Source organism: Coregonus lavaretus, assembly GCF_964263955.1.
Source record: "Coregonus lavaretus genome assembly, chromosome: 25".
In the NCBI taxonomy this organism is placed as follows: Eukaryota; Metazoa; Chordata; class Actinopteri; order Salmoniformes; family Salmonidae; genus Coregonus; species Coregonus lavaretus.
The window spans coordinates 11,754,994-11,776,857 of NC_140012.1; the positions used below are offsets into that span (position 1 = coordinate 11,754,994).

At 42.2% G+C, this 21,864-nt stretch overlaps 2 protein-coding genes and 1 pseudogene across 3 annotated transcripts in view; 2 read left to right on the forward strand and 1 right to left on the reverse strand.

Moving 5' to 3' along the window:
- The first annotated feature begins 1,003 nt into the window (after positions 1-1,003).
- LOC311100453 lies at positions 1,004-3,919 on the forward strand (annotated as a pseudogene). Its single transcript, XR_014615735.1, has 6 exons — positions 1,004-1,220; positions 2,129-2,299; positions 2,607-2,712; positions 2,913-3,066; positions 3,260-3,402; positions 3,737-3,919. The product of XR_014615735.1 is annotated as an uncharacterized misc_RNA (transcript).
- Positions 3,920-4,553: 634 nt separating this feature from the next.
- On the reverse strand, positions 4,554-5,513 carry cox19 (cytochrome c oxidase assembly factor COX19). Its single transcript, XM_084141374.1, has 3 exons — positions 5,344-5,513; positions 4,975-5,086; positions 4,554-4,832 (listed from the first exon to the last, which is right to left on the reverse strand). Exons 1-3 carry the CDS (start codon positions 5,423-5,425, stop codon positions 4,742-4,744), a joined length of 285 nt encoding a protein of 94 aa, XP_083997500.1. The 5' UTR covers positions 5,426-5,513; the 3' UTR covers positions 4,554-4,741.
- A 1,776-nt stretch (positions 5,514-7,289) lies between these two features.
- LOC311100752 (arf-GAP with dual PH domain-containing protein 1-like) overlaps positions 7,290-21,864 on the forward strand; it is a gene marked incomplete at both ends in the record, with an annotated part of 79,035 nt that continues 64,460 nt past the window's right edge. Inside the window, one exon of the mRNA XM_084141716.1 lies at positions 7,290-7,380. Coding sequence (XP_083997842.1) covers positions 7,290-7,380 — 91 coding nt within the window. The remainder of the gene's footprint in view (positions 7,381-21,864) is intronic.

Consider the following 21,864-nt stretch of genomic DNA (forward strand, 5'->3'; position numbering starts at 1 on the left):
TCCATGTCGGTCATTTTAGAGGCAAGTGTGCTGTTTAGGTCACATCTGCAGGCTTGGGCATTTGGGATTTATTCTACTGCGGATCGCATAAATAATGATTATGATCACACTTCCTCAATTCAAATATTATTGCAACACTATACCAAAGTTGGTTTAAAAACTTGGGAGCCAACCTCGAGTTATCAGTGTAGCCTGTTATCACCTGGACATATCTTGAAATATCTTCAGGCCTAGAATAAAAACGTCCAGTCTTCTGTCATAAGGTCAATTTATTGAGGACAAAAATATTGTTATAGGGTGTAGTTTGGAAAAAAACGAATCCTGTCCGAATCACCTCTGGAATAACGAATATTCTGGGGTAAAATTTACATAACCAACTTTCTCTAGTTGTTCTTGATGCTCCTTAACCAATAAATATTGAGGATCTTGTTCTGGTGACATGATCATCGATGCTTGGCTGCCGTTAACAAATACAAATAATCTCATCATGTAGGCCAGGGGTCTCCAACCCGGTTCCTGGAGAGCTAACCTCCTGTAGGTTTTCGCTCCAACCCCAGTTGTAACTCACCTGTTTCACCTTATCAACCAGTTAAAAGCGAGATAATATGTATTTGTCAAACGGCAGCCAAGCATCGATGATCATGTCACCAGAATAAGACCCTCGATATTTATTGGAAAGGAGCATCAAGCTCATCACCTTGCATTTTCACCACACTGTGAAGTTCATCAGCATTTATTTAATCTGAAGCCTAGTAAACTGCACGCTTTCCCTGACGAGACGTAATAGGAGGACAACACAACATCATCACGTGACTTCAAGTTTACTTCGATGGTTATTATATCAATATTTGCGCATAAAAGCATTTCCACTGACATTTCTCGCATAATTCATTTTACCAACACAAAAAGAGCCCACCTAGTCTAGTGTATTTTGGTTTGTCGACATTTGGAAAGTTTACCGAAAAATCTTCTGTTTCCATCAGGCCTGTCTTGACGTGTTTTATGTACTTCACTCACATAAAAAGGTTGGATGGAAACTTGGTTAGTGTTAGTGATAAGTCATTATTCTACTAACAATCTACAGTCAGGAGAAAGGAGCATATGGAAGACAAGGCCAAAGAGCGAGTAAAGGAGAAAACGGGTGCCACCAAGAAAAGAGCTGGCAGGGGCAGGGAGAAGGAGAAGGGATGCAAAGGACGTGGCTCCACTGGGAGCAGCAGGTTAGACACAATTTGAGTGACCACTCCTTTCCCATCTCTCAGCCACAACACATCTCTGCTGAATCAGACAGCTTATCTCAGCAGTCACTGCTTTCTGATCTGTCCCCACAGTAAGCCCCTCTCCCTGTCTTCACTCAGGTCTAAAGTAAGCCCCTCTCCCTGTCTTCACTCAGGTCTAAAGTAAGCCCCTCTCCCTGTCTTCACTCAGGTCTAAAGTAAGCCCCTCTCCCTGTCTTCACTCAGGTCTAAAGTAAGCCCCTCTCCCTGTCTTCACTCAGGTCTAAAGTAAGCCCCTCTCCCTGTCTTCACTCAGGTCTAAAGTAAGCCCCTCTCCCTGTCTTCACTCAGGTCTAAAGTAAGCCCCTCTCCCTGTCTTCACTCAGGTCTAAAGTAAGCCCCTCTCCCTGTCTTCACTCAGGTCTAAAGTAAGCCCCTCTCCCTGTCTTCACTCAGGTCTAAAGTAAGCCCCTCTCCCTGTCTTCACTCAGGTCTAAAGTAAGCCCCTCTCCCTGTCTTCACTCAGGTCTAAAGTAAGCCCCTCTCCCTGTCTTCACTCAGGTCTAAAGTAAGCCCCTCTCCCTGTCTTCACTCAGGTCTAAAGTAAGCCCCTCTCCCTGTCTTCACTCAGGTCTAAACTAAGCCCCTCTCCCTGTCTTCACTCAGGTCTAAACTAAGCCCCTCTCCTTGTCTTCACTCAGGTCTAAACTAAGCCCCTCTCCCTGTCTTCACTCAGGTCTAAAGTAAGCCCCTCTCCCTGTCTTCACTCAGGTCTAAACTAAGCCCCTCTCCCTGTCTTCACTCAGGTCTAAAGTAAGCCCCTCTCCCTGTCTTCACTCAGGTCTAAAGTAAGCCCCTCTCCCTGTCTTCACTCAGGTCTAAAGTAAGCCCCTCTCCCTGTCTTCACTCAGGTCCGGCTCCAGTAGCAGCTCTGGCTCCAGTTCTTCCAGCGGCTCCAGTTCCTCCTCTGCCACCAGCCGCTCCGGGTCTTCCAGCTCCCGTTCCTTGAGCTCATCCAGCTCCTCAGGGTCACCCAACCCCAGTCGCCGCCGCCACAACGACCGCCAACGCTCACGGTCCAAGTATGTGTGACCCGTAAAGCAGTGGTCTCCACTCTCTAATCCCAGCCCTTAGTTAAAGTGCGTGCAGGCTAAATACTTTCAATTCACCTAATGGTTTAACATTCAAGACCTTCATTAGTTGAATTCGGTATGTTAGTGCTGGGCTGACAAAAAAGCATGCATGCTCCGTAACTCTGCAGGACCAGGGTTGGTGATCACTCCGAAAAACGAATCCAAAGACTGAAGGAGAGGAATCGTTGTGCTTGGAAGTGTGACTTTTTTTTGAGTGGAGGAATAAAGAGTAAGACCTCTTCCATTTGTCCTGTAGATCCAAGTCATCAGTGAAAAAGGATGACAAGGAGAGGCGTAGGAGGAGCCCCAGCCCCCGACCCACCAAGGTGTACCTGGGCCGCCTCACCAGAAACGTCATCAAGGTGAGTAAAAATGACTGCTCGGTCTCCAAGTGTATGTGCATAAAGTGTTTGCGCACATCAATGGGATTCAATATAGCCTATTTGAATGCATTTTTTGTGTCAAGCTGCAGACTGTATGTTGAAGACATTGGAGGTTTGTGGGAGTAGGGAGCAATATCTCTATGAGGTTGGGTTTTGACTAAAGTCTCTGCTCTTTTCAGGAACACATCCAGGAGATCTTCGGCACATATGGCAAGATCAAGATGATTGACATACCTGTGGACAGGCTCCTCCCACACCTGTCGAAAGGCTATGCCTACGTGGAGTTTGAGACGGCCGATGAGGCCGAGAAGGCTCTCAAACACATGGATGGAGGTTGGTGAAGACCAATGGTTCTGGGTGTACATGCAGTTAGCATCTCTAGTTTGAATGCATTGTAATACTACTCTGTTAGACTCTCTGTCCATAACCTATCCTCAGAGTTTTTACTTGAATCATACAATTAGAACATAATCAAAAACAATCTGGTGTCCTCCATACCTTTATTTTTTGTCTGTGGTGTCTGCAGGTCAGATTGATGGACAGGAGATCACAGCAACTGCCATGCTGGCTCCCAGGGTAATACGCCCGCCCCCTCGCAGGCTCTCCCCCCCCTCGCAGGATGCCCCCACCACCCCCTATGTGGCGACGCACCCCACCCCGCATGAGAAGGTCAGTCTCCTACAGTGTTCATGTCAATATGTGTGTGTGGAGTTCTGTCAGTCACAATAATGACATGTTTCACAGTACATTTCTGTATTTACATATGTATTTTTTCCCCGATTTACTATGGTAAGAAAATCCAGAATCTTATGTCTAACATCTGTATCCTATAATTAGATTGGATGAATATATTTTTGAAATGTTTTCTCTTTTGTGCATCCCTGATTACAGAATTAATGGCAGTTGACCATGCATCCCTTCAGGTGTGGTTAGACCATTTGTCATTCCCCTGGTAACTGAGTCTCCTGAGCTTTGTTTTCATCCCCCTCTCTTTGTCTCTAAGATCGCGGTCACCACGGAGACGCTCTCCGGTTCGCCGCAGAACTCGCTCGCTCTCCCCCGGTCGCAGACGCCACCGCTCACGATCCAGCTCGGACTCCTCCAGGTAGAGCTGCCTGGAGCCCCTGACCTCACAGCTGCTCTCCTCCCTCATTTTCCCTTTCTCCACTGGAAAAGTCTGGCTGTATCAAAAGTCCTACCCAGTTTCCTATCCTTGTGTCCTTCCCTCTACGATCACTGATCTCACAGGATATTACAGGTAAAAACATGAGTATCGAGACAGACTTTCTCTCACCAGTGTATTTTTATTGGTCTATAAGCATAATGTTAGATGCTAGGATCAATCTGAGGCAAGAGGAGTGAAATGAACCCCCCCCCCCCCCGCCCTCTCGTAAGCCAGTGATTTGTCCTAAAGAGCTGAACTGTGGTTGACACATTGTGTTTACAGAATTCTCGTTTTTGTGGAACTTTTATATAGTTTTGTAAATAGATTAAGTGTTTTGTTTTCATATGTAACTATTAACTATATTTTTTGTTGAGGCCAGCTTGACATGTGCTGCCTGATTTTTATTTGTCTTGACAATAAAATTCATGAGTCTTGGAATAATTTAGGACTGGTTTTCACCACTTAATCACACCATACAACATTCCATAGTACATTGAGTGGTTAGTAAGGCACTTTGATGAAGTGTAGCAAAGCATGTAGTAAAATGTTTCCTTATTCATAATGCATACATGCAGGCTAGCTAGACTGAGGGGAGATCTTTTGTGTAACATGTGCACACAAGTTTGAAACATACCACTTTCTGTGAGAACGGTAAGCCACCTCAAATCATTTATTTTCAAAATTCCAACACAAAACAAAGCATGGTTCATTTACCAAAAATATGTATATACAAAGCTTGAAACACTGCCCCCAATATATTACATTGTAATTGTATATACAAGATGAGGAAGAGGGAAACTATCACTCAAGCATGACAGCATCCATCTGTGTAGGAAGGGAAGTTCAGGGTTTAGCCTCCTTGTTCTCCTGGCTGGGTTTGTCCATCAGGTCTTTGAACCCAAGCTTCTCCAGAGGTTCCTTGGCCATCAGCTGACTTAAATAACAGAATAGTTTCACATTGGTGATCAGAACAGTCATGTCTAGTCAATGATGTGTGTATACCTAGTCATCTCATTCTCAACAGGAAATAAGTCAGGAAATAAGTAGTAGCTAAACGAACAGTAGTCAATACTCACTTATCCATCCGGCATTCAAGGTAGTCTTTGGACTGTAGTCGACACATGGAGTTATCATAGCTGTTGCCTTTCAAGCACTTCATGAATTTCTCTTTGAATGCTTTACACTCTCCTGCAATGACAAACAGCAAAGAGATGCAATGGTGCATTGAATTTCAAACACTAGACAACTACAGGGAAAGTAAAAGCAGTTCAACTGTCATTCATTCCAGTATGCCTGTCATTTCACAGTTCTCATACATCTGAGGTCAAACATCTCTTTCCTATTCAGCTGGAAACTACAGAAGCTACTGTGGAGCTACGCACATCACAGCTATTGCTGGAACTAACGAGTCAGTTACTCAACCAGGAGTGGTTTATTTTACTTACCAAAATGATCCAGAGGGAAGGATCCTTTGTCTGGAGCACGGGGCCGAAAAGACTTACTGCTAAAGTTCATAGCTGTCGACATGATTGCTTTTTGTGAGAGACGTATCTAAAATAAAAATATAAGACCTTCGCGATTATTTCATGCAAGCTCACAGTCGCCGCATAATTGTGACGTAGGCAAACGTTCTGCGCTAGACGTGAATAATCAACCCATAGATAACATCGATGACGTTTTCGCCCATATAGATCCTATTCAATTACTAGAGGGGCTCGTCATACACCCTCAAAGTTCCAGAATTGGGTGAAAATGTCAGCCATATTGGTCAGGGAGATATCCAAGGGTGTGTTTGTCAATTCAATCTTGAGTGCCAGAGTGCGCTCTGGGCGTTCGTAAATTCAGAGCATTGTCAGATTGTCTGTTTGTAAATTCAGAGCGTTTTGCTCTCGGAGCGTTCAGAGCGCACTTTTTTGCACACGTTTACCGACACTGACCATATTCAACGGGTGTTGAGCATTTGTAAATTCATCATTTATTCTGCACTCTGGCACACTGACGAGAGTGCTCTGAAATCGGAGTAGATGGCCAGAGTGAATTTACGAACGCACCCCAAACCAGTCTAATTGGAATGAATGGCAGTAAAGGCTAATCCTGATTTGATTTATGCAGGAAAATAAAGTAAGGCATGTGAGACAACCTTAAATTATGTCAGATAATTATAAATACAGTTTATACAGGTTTTATACCAATATTCTGTATAAATAGCCTCTAAAATATATGTAAACAGACCGTAAATGTGTCTATTGTTTATTTATTGGAAAGCTGTGAGTGCTATTATTATATGATACAATATCAGTACTTGTCACATGTACAACATATCTAAGTCATATCATCAACTGATTTCAGCCAGTGTATGGCTGTGGATTGACTACATTGTTTGAATGGAATGTTGGCATATTGCCAGTTAATTTGAAATATTAATGGAATCATTCCTCTAAAACTGTCTGACTAGCTAGCAAACAAATGAGCAGATATATTCTTCAAAATTATTATTTTACACAATGTCTTACCACAGCACTGGCAAACCATGGTTGACCAACTCCCTGACCAAAATGGCTGACCTTTATCCCATAATAAGAAGGTTAATTACCTTCTAGTATTCTCCCTAGTGGCGCAGCGGTCGAAGGCACTGCATCTCAGCGCTTGAGGCGTCACTACAGACTCCCTGGTTCGATTCCAGGCTGTATCACAACCGGCCTTGATTGGGAGTCCCATAGGGCGGCGCACAATTGGCCCAGCGTCGTTCGGGTTTGGCCGGTGTAGGCCGTCATTGTAAATAAGAATTTGTTCTTAACTGACTTGCCTAGTTAAATAAAGGTAAAAAAATCCTAAATCTATGTTTTCGACAATCTACTAACTTTTAAAGGGACAGCAGTAGGCGAAAGTAAAGGCAACTAAAAATACATAATCTTTGCCAGTGAAATGTATGGACAGTGCATAGTTTATTTTCTCTACAGTGTACAAAATAAAATAGTCCTTATAAAAACTTTCAAAATATGTTGGCTGTCAGTGTTAGAAAGTAAGAAAAAATTAGGCTACACAGGTAGTAAAAAACAAGTAATGATATCATCATACCACTGGAGGTCTCACTGCCACTGCAGAAGAATGAGTTGGGGGAGAAGGAGGGGATGACAGACTTGAGAAAATGCAGTCAGCAAGACTTCGTAATAGAGCTGTAGTCTACGAGAGAGAGACTTGTCAAACCTTCAAATAATCTCATCCAAGCGGATTTATATAATAGGCTATTCATTAGCTTTTTTTGGTCAAAACCAGGAGCATTTTTTCCGCATTTCGAGTAGCCTACAAGGTCACAATTGTATTTTTGCTTTATCCCAGTGAACGTGCTTTGTATTGGAAGTCTTTCGGATTGGGTGGAGATCAAACCGTGATGGCCTCGGAGTCGGAGAGGAATAAACGGCTCTTGCAAGATGTCCTGGCCAAACCTGGAAACGATGTATGTGCGGACTGCGGCAATGCAGGTAGGAAACGAACGGTCGATAAAAGAAGAGCGCCAAATCGTTTATGGCTCCTAAACATGAATGTGCTCACGTGTGCATGTGAGCGACGTGCGAGGAGTCATATCCTAGTGTAGAATGCACCTGCCAGTAAACCTGGAATAGCCTATACAGTTTTATTTTATTGTCGTTGTGACAGTTTGTTAGTCAGTGCTATCCCCAGCTGCGATTCAACCAAGAATTGTCTTTTGACATTGTTCTGGAATGTCAAAATACAATTTTTGGTTGAATCGCAGTCCCTATCTAATGACTGTCTCTATTTTATTCAATGACATTATTTCGAGTGCACTTTAAAGCGAATAGGTGTGGAAATAGGAAATAATATGAATTTCTCTTGAGACACACCTTATAGCCTTAGAGGCAGTGCTAAAGCATTGGCTGCCAGCGCCTACTGAGGAGCATTGCTGGACTATGGACCTTGTAGGGCTCTAGGCTATAGGGAAAACTGCCAAATCTATTGAGAAATACAAAATAAAACATTCCTATACTCTACTGAATACCTTCCATCATGTATGCCATTGTCTGTCACTCAAACCCACACATTCATTCTGACAGACAGGTTTAACCAGTGGCGTCATTTCAGCTAAATGTAGGGATGGCAAAACTGAAAAATGATACTTGGAGAACAGCAACAATAACAAAAAAATTAGCCCAGCCATTATCCTCCAGCCACTGCTCAACCTCATCATAAATTGACCAATTTACTTGTGGAAAGGCGCATACAGTGCAACATGAAATAGATGCATAATAAACGCTACCAAGTCACAAGGCCGACTTCAAATGCCGACATCAATGTGAAAGTAACCAGTGCATAAAACAGCTGACTGCGAATGCAAACTATGCCAGATAAATCATACACATGCATTGAAATAAAAGGCATAGGCCTACATCGAAGGACTTACTTAGGTCTACAATCAACAAGGACGCATGAAGACAAAAACTGGTTGAATCAACGTTGTGTCTACATAATTTGAACAAAAAAAAATCAATGTGATGACGTGATTAGCAAAAAGCCATCAATGTAATGGAATTTCATATTTTTTTTCACCCAACTTTTAACCTAAATCCAAAGACAGGGTGACATGTTGGGTTGATTTCACATTGAATTCACGTTAGTTGACAACTCAACCAAATGTAAATCAAAACTAGATGTTGAATTGACTTCTGTGCCCAGTGGGAAACCACCAAAGAATGACGAAAATCACGAAATACGAAAGGTAAATCTACACATGCCTTTTTAAAGGGAGCAAAGGCCCCTTTACTATAGAGGACCAAAGCTGCCTTAATTAGAATTAAATGAATAAATAAATAAATACACACATAAATAGATAAAACAAATACATGGATTAATAATTGAACACAAATAGATAAATAAGTCCCACTTTCTTTCTTTCCTTTTATTCATTTATATTATTTATTCATTTATTTCTGTATTTCTTCCTCCAGTATGACAATGAGGGGGTGTCAAGCAAATGTATATGGGTGGTATCTAACACACCATTGGTTGATCAATACCACGGCACGTTGATCTATTGTATTTGCCTGGGCTGCGTTCATTATGACAGTTTAAAGGCCATGCTTCACATTACAATAATGTGTAGCACATATAGCTATGTATCAATATGATATGTCACTTTTTGGGGGGAAATTGGAAATAAAATATATTATATGCTTCTGTGCTGCACGCGCATCATAAAAACACACAAAAAGAACAAATGGAACATTGTCCTTGCTTGGCGTAGAAACAGGTAAACAGTTTTGGAACACTGAGCCATTGACTGCCTGCCTGCACCAGGTGGATGTGTTACGAGTGGGTTGCTTTGGACAGTAAGGCAACGGACTACAGCCATATAGTTTTGAACCTAGAAGTAGACCAAGAGACGGGAGTAGGCGAAACGGAATCGACCGGGATGGGCGAGAGGAAATGTCCAGTTGGCCAGAAAAGCATGGTAAGCTAATGTTACTGAGTATCAAGCTAGCTTGGCTAAAACTGATAAAGTCGAGTTGGCTAGCTAGCTGTGTTTTACCGGCAGACTCTCAGTTTTACACTTAGCTAGCTAGCTAGATAATGAACTAACGGCAGTTATCATAAACCATTATTATCTAGCTATGGTAGCTAAAATATCTGTCAGATGTAAAGCAAGCAGGTTCGTGTCATGTCAGAAGCAAAGCATGTTGGCTAGCTCATATTAACTAGATCACTTATTAAGCAATAGAGTGGATACTTCATGAATAAGCTAGCAGCTAGCTAACTACAGTCAAATGAGGAGTAGGTTGTCATGATGGAATAAGTCACCTATGTGAAGCTAGCCACAATAGTGGAATTTGCTGTTAGCCTTAGTAATTGTTAGTGAGATGAGACATTGTGCCATAAAATATAAATCATATCTTAGCTAGCTATAAATTCACATGTGTGCCATGTAATTTGTCATAGCCGTTATCACAAAATGGCATGCATACTTTTAATCAGATATATTGTTGTCATTTATGAATGTGTCAGGGGCGCAACTTTGGTTTTAGAAGTGGGAGGACATCCGCATGGTCCTCCAGCACACTGTTGCCTCGATTTGTATCACATTCCAATGATAAAACTGTGGGGGACAAAAATGCAATTTCAGAATGTGGGGGGAGGACATGTCCCCCCCGTCCCCAGTGAAAGTTGCGACCCTGGGCAAAGTGATAAATGAATCGTAAATAAAGGTACCATTTTCTTTTGTTAATCTCTGCAGGTTTGTCATCTGATTTCTTGGAGCCTGGTGGAGATGGATGAAACCATACTACAAGGCAGGACATTTCTCTGCATCCAGGCTTGCCACCAGCAGGAACATTGAGCACTAAGTCATGATATTATTGTTTCCCTTTACATTCCATGATACTAGGCAGGAGGCCATGGGCCAGTGGGAGATCAGGGGTGAGGGCTCTCTCTTTCTAGCACTCACTACCTCTATCCATCTCTCTCCAAGTGCTACAGAGACAGAATGGTCCAAGGCCTTCTGACCAACGACCTCGCCAGAGCACAGAGAAGTAAGCTACACTCATAATAGTATACGTGACGCACTATGGAAACCTCCTTCACTGTGGCAGTCTGCCTGTGTGATGACATAGCATATTATCCTGAGCCACTAGTTGGATTGGATTTACTGTACTCACGTCAAAACTCATGCTCTCGCCTCCCTATAAAAGTCTCCCAGACTTTTATCAAAACTAACATGTGTCCATCCCCCTATCCCCAGGTGAGTCTGCTGGGCTATGGAACTCTAGAGCAGCACATCAAAAAACCTGCCACCCTGTTGTCAGCTATATGCAGACAGTTCCCTGAGGAAGGATACAACTATCAAGGCTTTCAAAGGCCACATTTTGGGGATGACCAAATGCAATAAAGTTTTGTATAAACTCATTCATTTTGTTACATTACAAAACAATAACTTTTTCATAGCATTTTTGTCGTTAACTTTTACAAATTTCGGTGGAAACTTAAACATAAAGACAGCACTTGATTATGATTCAAAAGGTCTAAAGTGAATGCATGTCTCATGTCCAGGGTGAAAACATTTTTATTCATGTATATCAGACATCACACAGGTGTTTCAACTAAAATATACTGTATATCCCAGACAAGATTGAATAGATACAATACAATAGAATACAATAGATGTTGACAGAATGGCTGTGAGACAGAGAGAGAGACTGTTGCTGTACTCCCAGGTAAGGCTTTTGGTCACCATCCAGGCCCATGTCACAGCATGCAGGGGCCTGATAGGGAGATGAAAGGTACATAATGCATTTATTCTCATCACCATCGCTGTCTCTAGCCTGGTCCCAGACCTGTTGTTTAACCCTTCAGAGAGTATTCACTGGCACACGTACGTCACTTCCTGTTGATGTAACCGGTGTGAAATGGCTAGCTAGTTAGCGGTGCGCACTAGTAGCGTTTCACTCGGTGACGTCACTCGCTCTGAGACCTTGAAGTAGTTGTTTCCCTTGCTCTGCAAGGGCCGCGGCTTTTGTGGAGCGACAGGTAACGGTGCTTCGAGGGTGACTGTTGTCGATGTGTGCAGAGGGTCCCTGGTTCAAGCCCAGGTAGGGGCGAGGAGAGGGACGGAAGCAATACTTTTACATTGAACGCGGAACGAGGGAGAGCTCGGTTTGTTGTTTTGAAAGTGTATTGGAAAGTTTGTCAGTAGCTAGCTAACCTTTTAGTTTGGAGCCTACGACGCAGTTGGCATCAGTTGCTGGGACTGCTAGTCTCTGTCCAGTGATCCTGCCGACCAAGGCCCGGTCTGAGGAGCTATTCAGCTAGCCTAGCTGCTTGCTAGCTGCCTATCAAGCTAGCAGGGTTTTCTTGAGGGCTTGAACGCAGCCCGTGACGAAGTTAGCCATTGTGGCTGGGACCGCGGATTGTCCTGGGCTTGTGGCTGTCTAGATCCCTGCTGTTTGTTGTTGTTTTCAATCTTCCCTGTGACCTGCCCTGTCTGGAACTGCAAGGAGTAACAGCGTAACCTACGTTGTTACCATGACAAAGACCAAAGCCGGCGGGAGTACCGTTGAGGACAGTACACTACCAGTCAAAAGTTTTATAACACCTACTCTTTCAAGGGTTTTTCTTTATTTGGACTATTTTCTACATTGTAGAATAATAGTGATGATATCAAAACTTTGAAATAACACATATGGAATCATGTAGTAACCAAAAAAGTGTTAATATATTTTGTATTTGAGATTCTTCAAATAGCCACCCTATGCCTTGATGACAGCTTTGCACACTCTTGGTATTCTCTCAACCAGCTTCATGAGGTAGTCACCTGGGAATGCAATTCAATTAACAGGTGTGCCTTCTTAAAAGTCAATTTGTGGAATTTCTTTCCTTCTTAATGCGTTTGAGCCAATCAGTTGTGTTGTGACAAGGTAGGGGGGGAATACAGAAGATAGCCGTATTTGGTAAAATACCAAGTCCATATTATGGCAAGAACAGCTCAAATAAGCAAAGAGAAATTACAGTCCATCATTACTTTAAGACATGAAGGTCAGTCAATACGGAAAATGTCAAGAACTTTGAAAGTTTCTTCAAGTGCAGTCGCAAAAACCATCAAACGCTATGATGAAACTGGCTCTCATGAGGACCGCTACATAAATGGAAGACCCAGAGTTACCTCTGCTGCAGAGGATAAGTTCATTAGAGTTACCAGCCTCAGAAATTGCAGTCCAAATATATGCTTCAAAGAGTTCAAGTAACAGACACATCTCAACATCAACTGTTCAGAGACTGTGTGAATCAGGCCTTCATGGTCGAATTGCTGCAAAGAAACCACTACTAAAGGACACCAATAAGAAGAAGAGACTTGCTTAGGGCAAGAAACACGATCAATGGACATTAGACCGGTGGAAATTTGTCCTTTGGTCTGGAGTCCAAATTGGAGATTTTTGGTTCCAACCGCCGTCTCTTTGTGAGACGCGGTGTGGGTGAACGGATGATGTGGTCCTCTGTAGCTCAATTGGTAGAGCATGGCGCTTGTAACGCCAGGGTTGTGGGTTCGATCCCCGGGACCACCCATACGTGAAAATGTATGCACACGTGACTGTAAGTCGCTTTGGATAAAAGCATCTGCTAAATGGCATATTATTATTATTATTATTATTATTATTATTATGATCTCTGCATGTGTATTTCCACCGTAAAGCATGGAGGAAGAGGTGTTATGGTGTGGGGGTGCTTTGCTGGTGACCCTGTCAGTGATTTATTTAGAATTCAAGGCACACTTAACCAGCACGGCTACCACAGCATTCTGCAGCGATACGCCATCCCATCTGGTTTGGGCTTAGTGGGACTATCATTTGTTTTCAACAGGACAATGACCCAGCACACCTCGGCTGTGTAAGGGCTATTTTACCAAGAAGGAGAGTGATGGAGTGCTGCATCAGATGACCTGGCCTCCACAATCCCCCGACCTCAACCAAATTGAGATGGTTTGGGATGAGTCGGACCGCAGAGTGAAGGAAAAGCAGCCAACAAGTGCTCAGCATATGTGGGAACTCCTTCAAGACTGTTGGAAAAGAATTCCAGGTGAAGCTGGTTGAGAGAATGCCAAGAGTGTGCAAAGCTGTCATCAAGGCAAAGGCTAGATATTTGAAGAATCTCATATATGAAATATATTTAGATTTGTAAAAAAAAAATGTGGTTACTACATGATTCCATATGTGTTATTTCATAGTTTTGATGTCTTCACTATTATTCTACAATGTAGAAAATAATCAAAATAAAGAAAAACCCTTGAATGAGTAGGTGTTCTAAAACTTTTGACCGTTAGTGTAGTTTCTCTCTATCACACGTGAAGGATCTTTTAAACAAACAAAAATAGTTCTACAAGCAGTTGTTACAACAACAAGAAAATAGCTTCAAGTGTTTTGTCCAAATACTGTTGAATTCAACTAATAAAATAATGGACGACCTGAACAGAGAGGTCCAGGACCTGAAGAACAGTTTTCAGTTCTCCCAGGGTCAGCTCGATGAATTGAAACAGGAGAACGACAAGATGACAGCAATTTGTAAGTCATTGTGAGAGGATATCAGTTCTGTGTGTGAATCCATGATATCAATGACGGATAAATCTCGAGGGACAATCAAGGCGGAACAACATGGTTGTGGACGGAATTGCAGAATCTCCACATGAGACCTGGACGGAGTCTGAGGACAAAATGAGGGCAATTATCTCAGATAAATTGAAGATGGGCCTCAGGAAGATTGAGGTGGAGCGCACCCACAGGAATAGAAAACCCACCACCGGCCCAGGTGACAGGCCCAGGCCGATAGTGGTCAAGTCCCTGAGGTTCAAGGACAAGGTAGCTGTTCTGGAAAGAGCCAAGAACTTGAGAGGAACGTATATCTTCCTCAACGAGGACTATCCTGAAGCTGTGCGCGAGATGAGGAAATAACTATTAGGCAATTTTCACTGGCAGTTATTAGCGGCCGTTAGATTCTATGTTCCTTTTTCCTTCCTTTTTTGTCGGAATAGAACAGGATATAATGAGGACTACATGAAATATGTCTTGCATGCCATGGACATAAAGAACTGGTCTTGCGATATATATAGGTGGTTTTCTCTTCATTTTTTCAAAATGTTTTGAACAATTGGATCCAATGAACTGAGCAGGCTGGGGTGACATGCTTATAGCCTTGCTAGGACTTTCTAAATATGAGCATGCATTTATAAGATTGTGCTGTTATTATTTCTATTAATATGATCTATTATTGTTATTATTATTTATTTTCCATGTTATTTGGTTAGTTCTCATTTTATTTTTTTATTTTTTATTTTTAGTCATTTTAGCAGACGCTCTTATCCAGAGCGACTTACAGTTAGTGAATACATATTTTTTTATACTGGCCCCCCGTGGGAATCAAACCCACAACCCTGGCGTTGCAAACGCCATGCTCTATCAACTGAGCTACATCCCTGCCGGCCATTCCCTCCCCTACCCTGGACGACGCTGGGCCAATTGTGCGCCGCCCATGAGTCTCCCGGTCGCGGCCGGCTGCGACAGAGCCTGGATTCGAACCAGGATCTCTAGTGGCACAGTTAGCACTGCGAAGCAGTGCATTAGACCACTGCGCCACTTAGACCACTGCGCCACTTAAAAAGCACCCTCATAGATATGCAGTAGACCTACAGGGCTTTGAATGTGTTAGTGAAGGGTGGCAGTATTGAATTATGTTATATCATGGGACTGCCCATATTTCCCTCTGGCCTACGCCAATTTGCGGCCAAGGGTTTGCCTTAGGACGCAAAGATGCGTCATGAGTCAGGAAGATGGTCCGATGGTCTTAGTGACAATAGTCCTAGATACAATGCCTTGCAAAAGTATTCATCCCCCTTGGCGTTTTTCCTATTTTGGTGGACTTTATTTAAGTGTCACATGATCTGTCACATGATCTCAGTATATATACACCTGTTCTGAAAGGCCCCAGAGTCTGCAACACCACTAAGCAAGGGGCACCACCAAGCAAGCGGCACCATGAAGACCAAAGAGCTCTCCAAACAGGTCAGGGACAAAGTTGTAGTAGTTATGCACGCTCAAGTTTTCTGTTCTTTTGTCTTATTTTTTGTTTGTTTCACAATAAAAAATATTTTGAATCTTCAAGGTGGTAGGCATGTTGTGTAAATCAAATAATACAAACCCCCAAAAAATCCATTTTAATTCCAGGTTGTAAGGTAAAAAAAATAGGAAAAATGCCAAGGGTGGTGAATACTTTTGCAAGCCACTGTATGAGGGGAGGTTTTAGTAGGTGGAATATTAGGACAATTGGAGGTTTACAAAGTTGCAGCTACAGTATGCTTAACAGTGCAAATATTATGGTACAGCTATATGGACACTTAATCATCATGGTGCTTTTTAATGGTAAGTTTACAAACATTGGTTGTGGTAAGTATAATTGAAACTTGGGTATCATTATGGTAAGTGAGGAAATAAGTATAGCCAGTTATTGTAATGTCTTAGCAGATCATTTTTAACTGGCTAAAAGAGAAAGAATATAATATCTATTGTTTACAGGAAACTCACTCCACAAATATAGATGAGGTTGGGTGGGAAAAGGACTGGGAGGGAGAAATATATTTTTGTCATGGGCAAAGAAAGTCAAAAGGGGTGATTATACTAATTAATGCAAATGTTGATCCACTGTGCAAACTGTGCAAACAGATCCTTAAGGAAGATTGATTCTTTTAAATATGCTATTGGACCAAAAACAGATCTGGCTAATTAATCTATATGGGCCAAATAACGATGATCCACACTTCTTCGAAAATATATATAATAGTCTATTGAGCTCACAAGCAAGGAATTAATCTATTATTATGGTGGGAGATTATAATACGGTTTTAAGTACCTCAATGGATCGTAAAGGAAATCACACTATAAACTATCACCTTGAAGCGCTTAAGGAGATCACGAATATCATGGATACATTAGAACTAGTGGATATATGGAAGCTGAAAAACCCTGACCTAGTGAGAAATACATGGAGGAGGCTTAATCAAAAGATAAATTCAAACTTTATTTGTCACATGCGCCGAATACAACAGGTGTAGACCTTACCATGAAATGCTTACTTACAAGCCCTTGACCAACAATGCAGTTCAAGAAAGAGTTAAGAAAATATTTACCAAATAAAGTAAAGTAAAAAATAATAAAAACTACCACAATAAAATAACAATAACGAGGCTATATACAAGGGGTACCGGTACCGAGTCAATGTGCGGGGGTACAGGTTAGTCGAGGTAATTTGTACATGTAGGTAGGGGTGACGTGACTATGCATAGATAATAGACAGTGGGTAGCAGCAGTGTAAAAACAAATGGAGGGGGGGGGGGGGGGGGGGGTCAATGTAAGTAGTCCGGGTGGCCATTTGATTAATTGTTCAGCAGTCTTATGGCTTGGGGGTAGAAGCTAGTAAGGAGCCTTTTGGTCCTAGAGTTGGCGCTCCGGTACCGCTTGCCGTGTGGTAGCAGAGAGAACAGTCTATGACTTGGGTGACTGGAGTCTTTGACAATATTTTGGGCTTTCCTCTGACACTGCCTAGTATATACGTCCTGAATGGCAGGAAAGCTTGGCCCCAATGATGTACTGGGCCGTACGCACTACCGTCTGTAGCGCCTTACGGTCAGATGCCGAGCAGTTGCCATACCAAGCGGTGATGCAACCGGTCAGGATGCTCTCGATGGTGCAGCTGTAGGACTTTTTGAGGATCTGGGGACCCATGTCAAATCTTTTCAGTCTCCTGAGGGGGAAAAGGTGTTGTCGTGCACTCTTCACGACTGTCTTGGTGTGTTTGGACCATGATAGTTTGTTGGTGATGTGGACACCAAGGAACTTGAAACTCTCGACCCGCTCCACTACAGCCCCGTCAATGTTTTGGTATTTGGTATTTTATTAGGATCCCTATTAGCTGTTGCAAAATCAGCAGCAAATCTTCCTGGGGTCCACACAAAACATGAAATAATACAGAAAATTAATAGACAAGAACAGAACTACATCATTTTTTTTTTAAAGGCACACGTAGCTTACATATCAATACATACACACAGACTATCTAGGTCAAATAGGGGAGAGGCATTGTGCCGTGAGGTGTTGCTTTATCTGTTTTTTGAAACCAGGTTTGCTGTTTATTAGAGCAATATGAGATGGAACGGAGTTCTATGCAATAATGACTCTATATAGTACTGTACGCTTTCTTGAATTTGTTCTGGATTTGGGGACTATGAAAATACCCCTGGTGGCATGTCTGGTGGGGTAAGTGTGTGTGTGTCAGAGCTGTGTGTAAATTGACTATGCAAACAATCTGGGATTTTCAACATATTAACGTTTCTTATAAAAAGAAGAAGTGATGCAGTCGGTCTCTCTTCAACTCTTAGCCAAGAGAGACTGGCATGTATAGTATTTATATCAGCCCTCTCATTACAATGAAGAGAAAGACGTGCCGCTCTGTTTTGGACCAACTGCAGCTTAACTAGGTCTCTCCTTGCAGCACTGGACCACATGACTGGACAATAATCAAGATTAGACAAAACTAGAGCCTGCAGAACTTTCTTTTTGGATTGTGGTGTAAAAAAGCAGAGCGTCTCTTTATTACTGTTATGAGGAGTTTCTCTGGCATCAAGTCATTCAGTATGCAAGAAGATACTTAAACACTTACAGTGAGGGAAAAAAGTATTTGATCCCCTGCTGATTTTGTATGTTTGCCCACTGACAAAGACATGATCAGTCTATAATTTTAATGGTAGGTTTATTTGAACAGTGAGAGACAGAATAACAACAACAAAATCCAGAAAAACGCATGTCAAAAATGTTATGAATTAATTTGCATTTTAATGAGGGAAATAAGTATTTGACCCCTCTGCAAAACATGATTTAGTACATGGTGGCAAAACCCTTGTTGGCAATCACAGAGGTCAGACGTTTCTTGTAGTTGGCCACCAGGTTTGCACACATCTCAGGAGGGATTTTGTTCCACTCCTCTTTGCAGATCTTCTCCAAGTCATTAAGGTTTCGAGGCTGACGTTTGGCAACTCGAACCTTCAGCTCCCTCCATAGATTTTCTATGGGGTTAAGGTCTGGAGACTGGCTGGGCCACTCCAGGACCTTAATGTGCTTCTTCTTGAGCCACTCCTTTGTTGCCTTGGCCATGTGTTTTGGGTCATTGTCATGCTGGAATACCCATCCACGACCCATTTTCAATGCCCTGGCTGAAGGAAGGAGATTCTCACCCAAGATTTGATGGTACATGGCCCCGTCCATCGTCCCTTTGATGCGGTGAAGTTGTCCTGTCCCCTTAGCAGAAAAACACCCTCAAAGCATAATGTTTCCACCTCCATGTTTGACGGTGGGGATGGTGTTCTTGGGGTCATAGGCAGCATTCCTCCTCCTCCAAACACGGCGAGTTGAGTTGATGCCAAAGAGCTCCATTTTGGTCTCATCTGACCACAACACTTTCACCCAGTTCTCCCCTGAATCATTAAGATGTTCATTGGCAAACTTCAGACGGCCCTGTATATGTGCTTTCTTGAGCAGGGGGACCTTGCGGGCGCTGCAGGATTTCAGTCCTTCACGGCGTAGTGTGTTACCAATTGTTTTCTTGGTGACTATGGTTCCAGCTGCCTTGAGATCATTGACAAGATCCTCCCGTGTAGTTCTGGGCTGATTCCTCACTGTTCTCATGATCATTGCAACTCCACAAGGTGAGATCTTGCTTGGAGCCCCAGGTTGAGGGAGATTGACAGTTCTTTTGTGTTTCTTCCATTTGCGAATAATCGCACCAACTGTTGTCACCTTCTCACAAAGCTGCTTGGTGATGGTCTTGTAGCCCATTCCAGCCTTGTATAGGTCTACAATCTTGTCCCTGACATCCTTGGAGAGCTCTTTGGTCTTGGCCATGGTGGAGAGTTTGGAATCTAATTGATTGATTGCTTCTGTGGACAGGTGTCTTTTATACAGGTAACAAGCTGAGATTAGGAGCACTCCCTTTAAGAGTGTGCTCCTAATCTCAGCTTGTTACCTGTATAAAAGACACCTGGGAGCCAGAAATCTTTCTGATTGAGAGGGGGTCAAATACTTATTTCCCTCATTAAAATGAAAATCAATTTATATCATTTTTGACATGCGTTTTTCTGGATTTTTTGTTGTTGTTATTCTGTCTCTCACTGTTCAAATAAACCTACATTAAAATTATAGACTGACCATTTCTTTGACAGTGGGCAAACGTACAAAATCAGCAGGGGATCAAATACTTTTTTCCCTCACTGTACATGGAGAGTTGATTCAAAGTATTTAATATGGCGGTACCGGGTTCACATAGCAATTGGCCACTCACGGGCCATTTGCTATCTGAACTCACTGAACAAAGGACATCTCTTAGCTTATATACCTGTTTGCAAGCTAATTCTATCCAACAGTTGCCAACCATTATTGAGTATCACTCCTCACCAGAATAGGATCACCCTATATGGTATCGTGTTGCACCATAGTCAGGATATTCCATCACGTACTCCTTCTAAGATTAGCACCAGTGGCCCCCCAGCTATCTTGGGCCGCATACCTTCTGGCACCCACCAGTGACAGAAATAAATACATGGAATGTCCTCATCCTCCAAATCCTTATGCAGCTCACAATATTTCAAACATGAACTAACCCTGTATAAAAGACGTAATATCAATTACGGAACTTTCCCCATCTTTACAACCATTGAATCTATATGTTTTGACTATGATGGTTTACAATCTAAAGTAACTCCAGGTAATTTAGTCTCCTCAACTTGTTCAACAGCCACACCATTTATTATCAGATTCAGCTGAGGTCTAGAATGTAGGGAATGATTTGTACCAAATACAATGCTCTTCATTTTAGAGATGTTCAGGACCAGTTTATTACAGACTGCAACTCTTTGTTAAGGGTTTCAGTGACTTCAATAGCTGTGGTTGCTGATGCGTATATGGTTGAATCATCAGCATACATGGACACACACGCTTTGTTTAATGACAGTGGCAGATCATTGGTAAAAATAGAAAAGAGTAGAGGGCCTAGAGAACTGCCCTGCGGTACACCACACTTTACATGTTTGACATTAGAGAAGCTTCCATTAAAGAAAACCCTTTGAGTTATATTAGATAGATAGCTCTGAATCCATGATATGGCAGAGGTTGAAAAGCCAAAACACATATGTTTTGTCAACAACAGGCTATGGTCAATAATATCAAAGGCTGCACTGAAATCGAACTGTACAGCTCCCACAATCTTCTTATTATCAATTTCTTTCAACCAATCATCAGTCATTTGTGTCAGTGCAGTACATGTTGAGTGCCCTTCCCTATAATCATGTTGAAAGTCTGTTGTTCATTTTTTTTTACAGAGAAATAGCATTGTATTTGGTCAAACACCATTTTTCCCAACAGTTTGCTAAGAGCTGGCAGCAAGCTTATAGGTTTACTGTTAGAACCAGTAAAGGCCGCTTTACCATTCTTGGGTAGCGGAATTATGTTGGCTTCCCTTCAGGCCTGAGGACAAAGACTTTCCTCTAGGCTCAGATTAAAGATATGACAGATAGGAGTGGCTATAGAGTCAGCTACCATCCTCAGTAGCTTTCCATCTAAGTTGTCAATGCCAGGAGGTTTGTCATTATTGATCAATAACAATAATTTTTCCACCTCGCCGACACCAACTTTACAAAATTCAAAATTGCAATGCTTTTCTTTCATTATTTGTTTTTTTATGCATGAATATGATGGCTCACTGTTCATTGTTGGCATTTCCTGCCTAAGTTTGCCCACTTTGCCAATGAAGTAATCATTAAAATAATTGGCATAATCAAATGGTTTTGTGAAGAATAAGCCATCTGATTCCCGAGTGGCGCAGCGGTCTAAGGCACTGCATCTCCGTCACTACAGACCCTAGTTCGATTCCAGGCTGTATCACAATCCGGCCGTGATTGGGAGTCCCATAGGGCGGCGCACAATTGGCCCAGCGTCGTCCGTGGTAGGCAGTCATTGTAAATAAGAATTTGTTCTTAACTTGCCTAGTTAAATAAAATAAAAATTTGATGAAAGATGGAGTTGAATTTGGCTTTCTGCCCATAATTTCATTTAAAGTACTCCAAAGTTTTTTTTACATCATTCTTTATATTGATCTTGGCTTCATAATACAGTTTCTTCTTCTTTTTGTTGAGTTTAGTCACATAATTTCTCAATTTGCAGTAAGTCAGCCAGTCCGATGTGCAGCCGTAAGACTTATTAGCCACTCCTTTTGCCCCATCTCTTTCAACCTCAGCTGAATCTGGTAATGAATGGTGTGGCTGTTGAACAAGTTAAGGAGACTAAATTACTTGGTGTTACCTTAGATTGTAAACTGTCATGGTCAAAACATATAGATTAAATGGTTATAAAGATGGGGAAAGGTCCGTAATA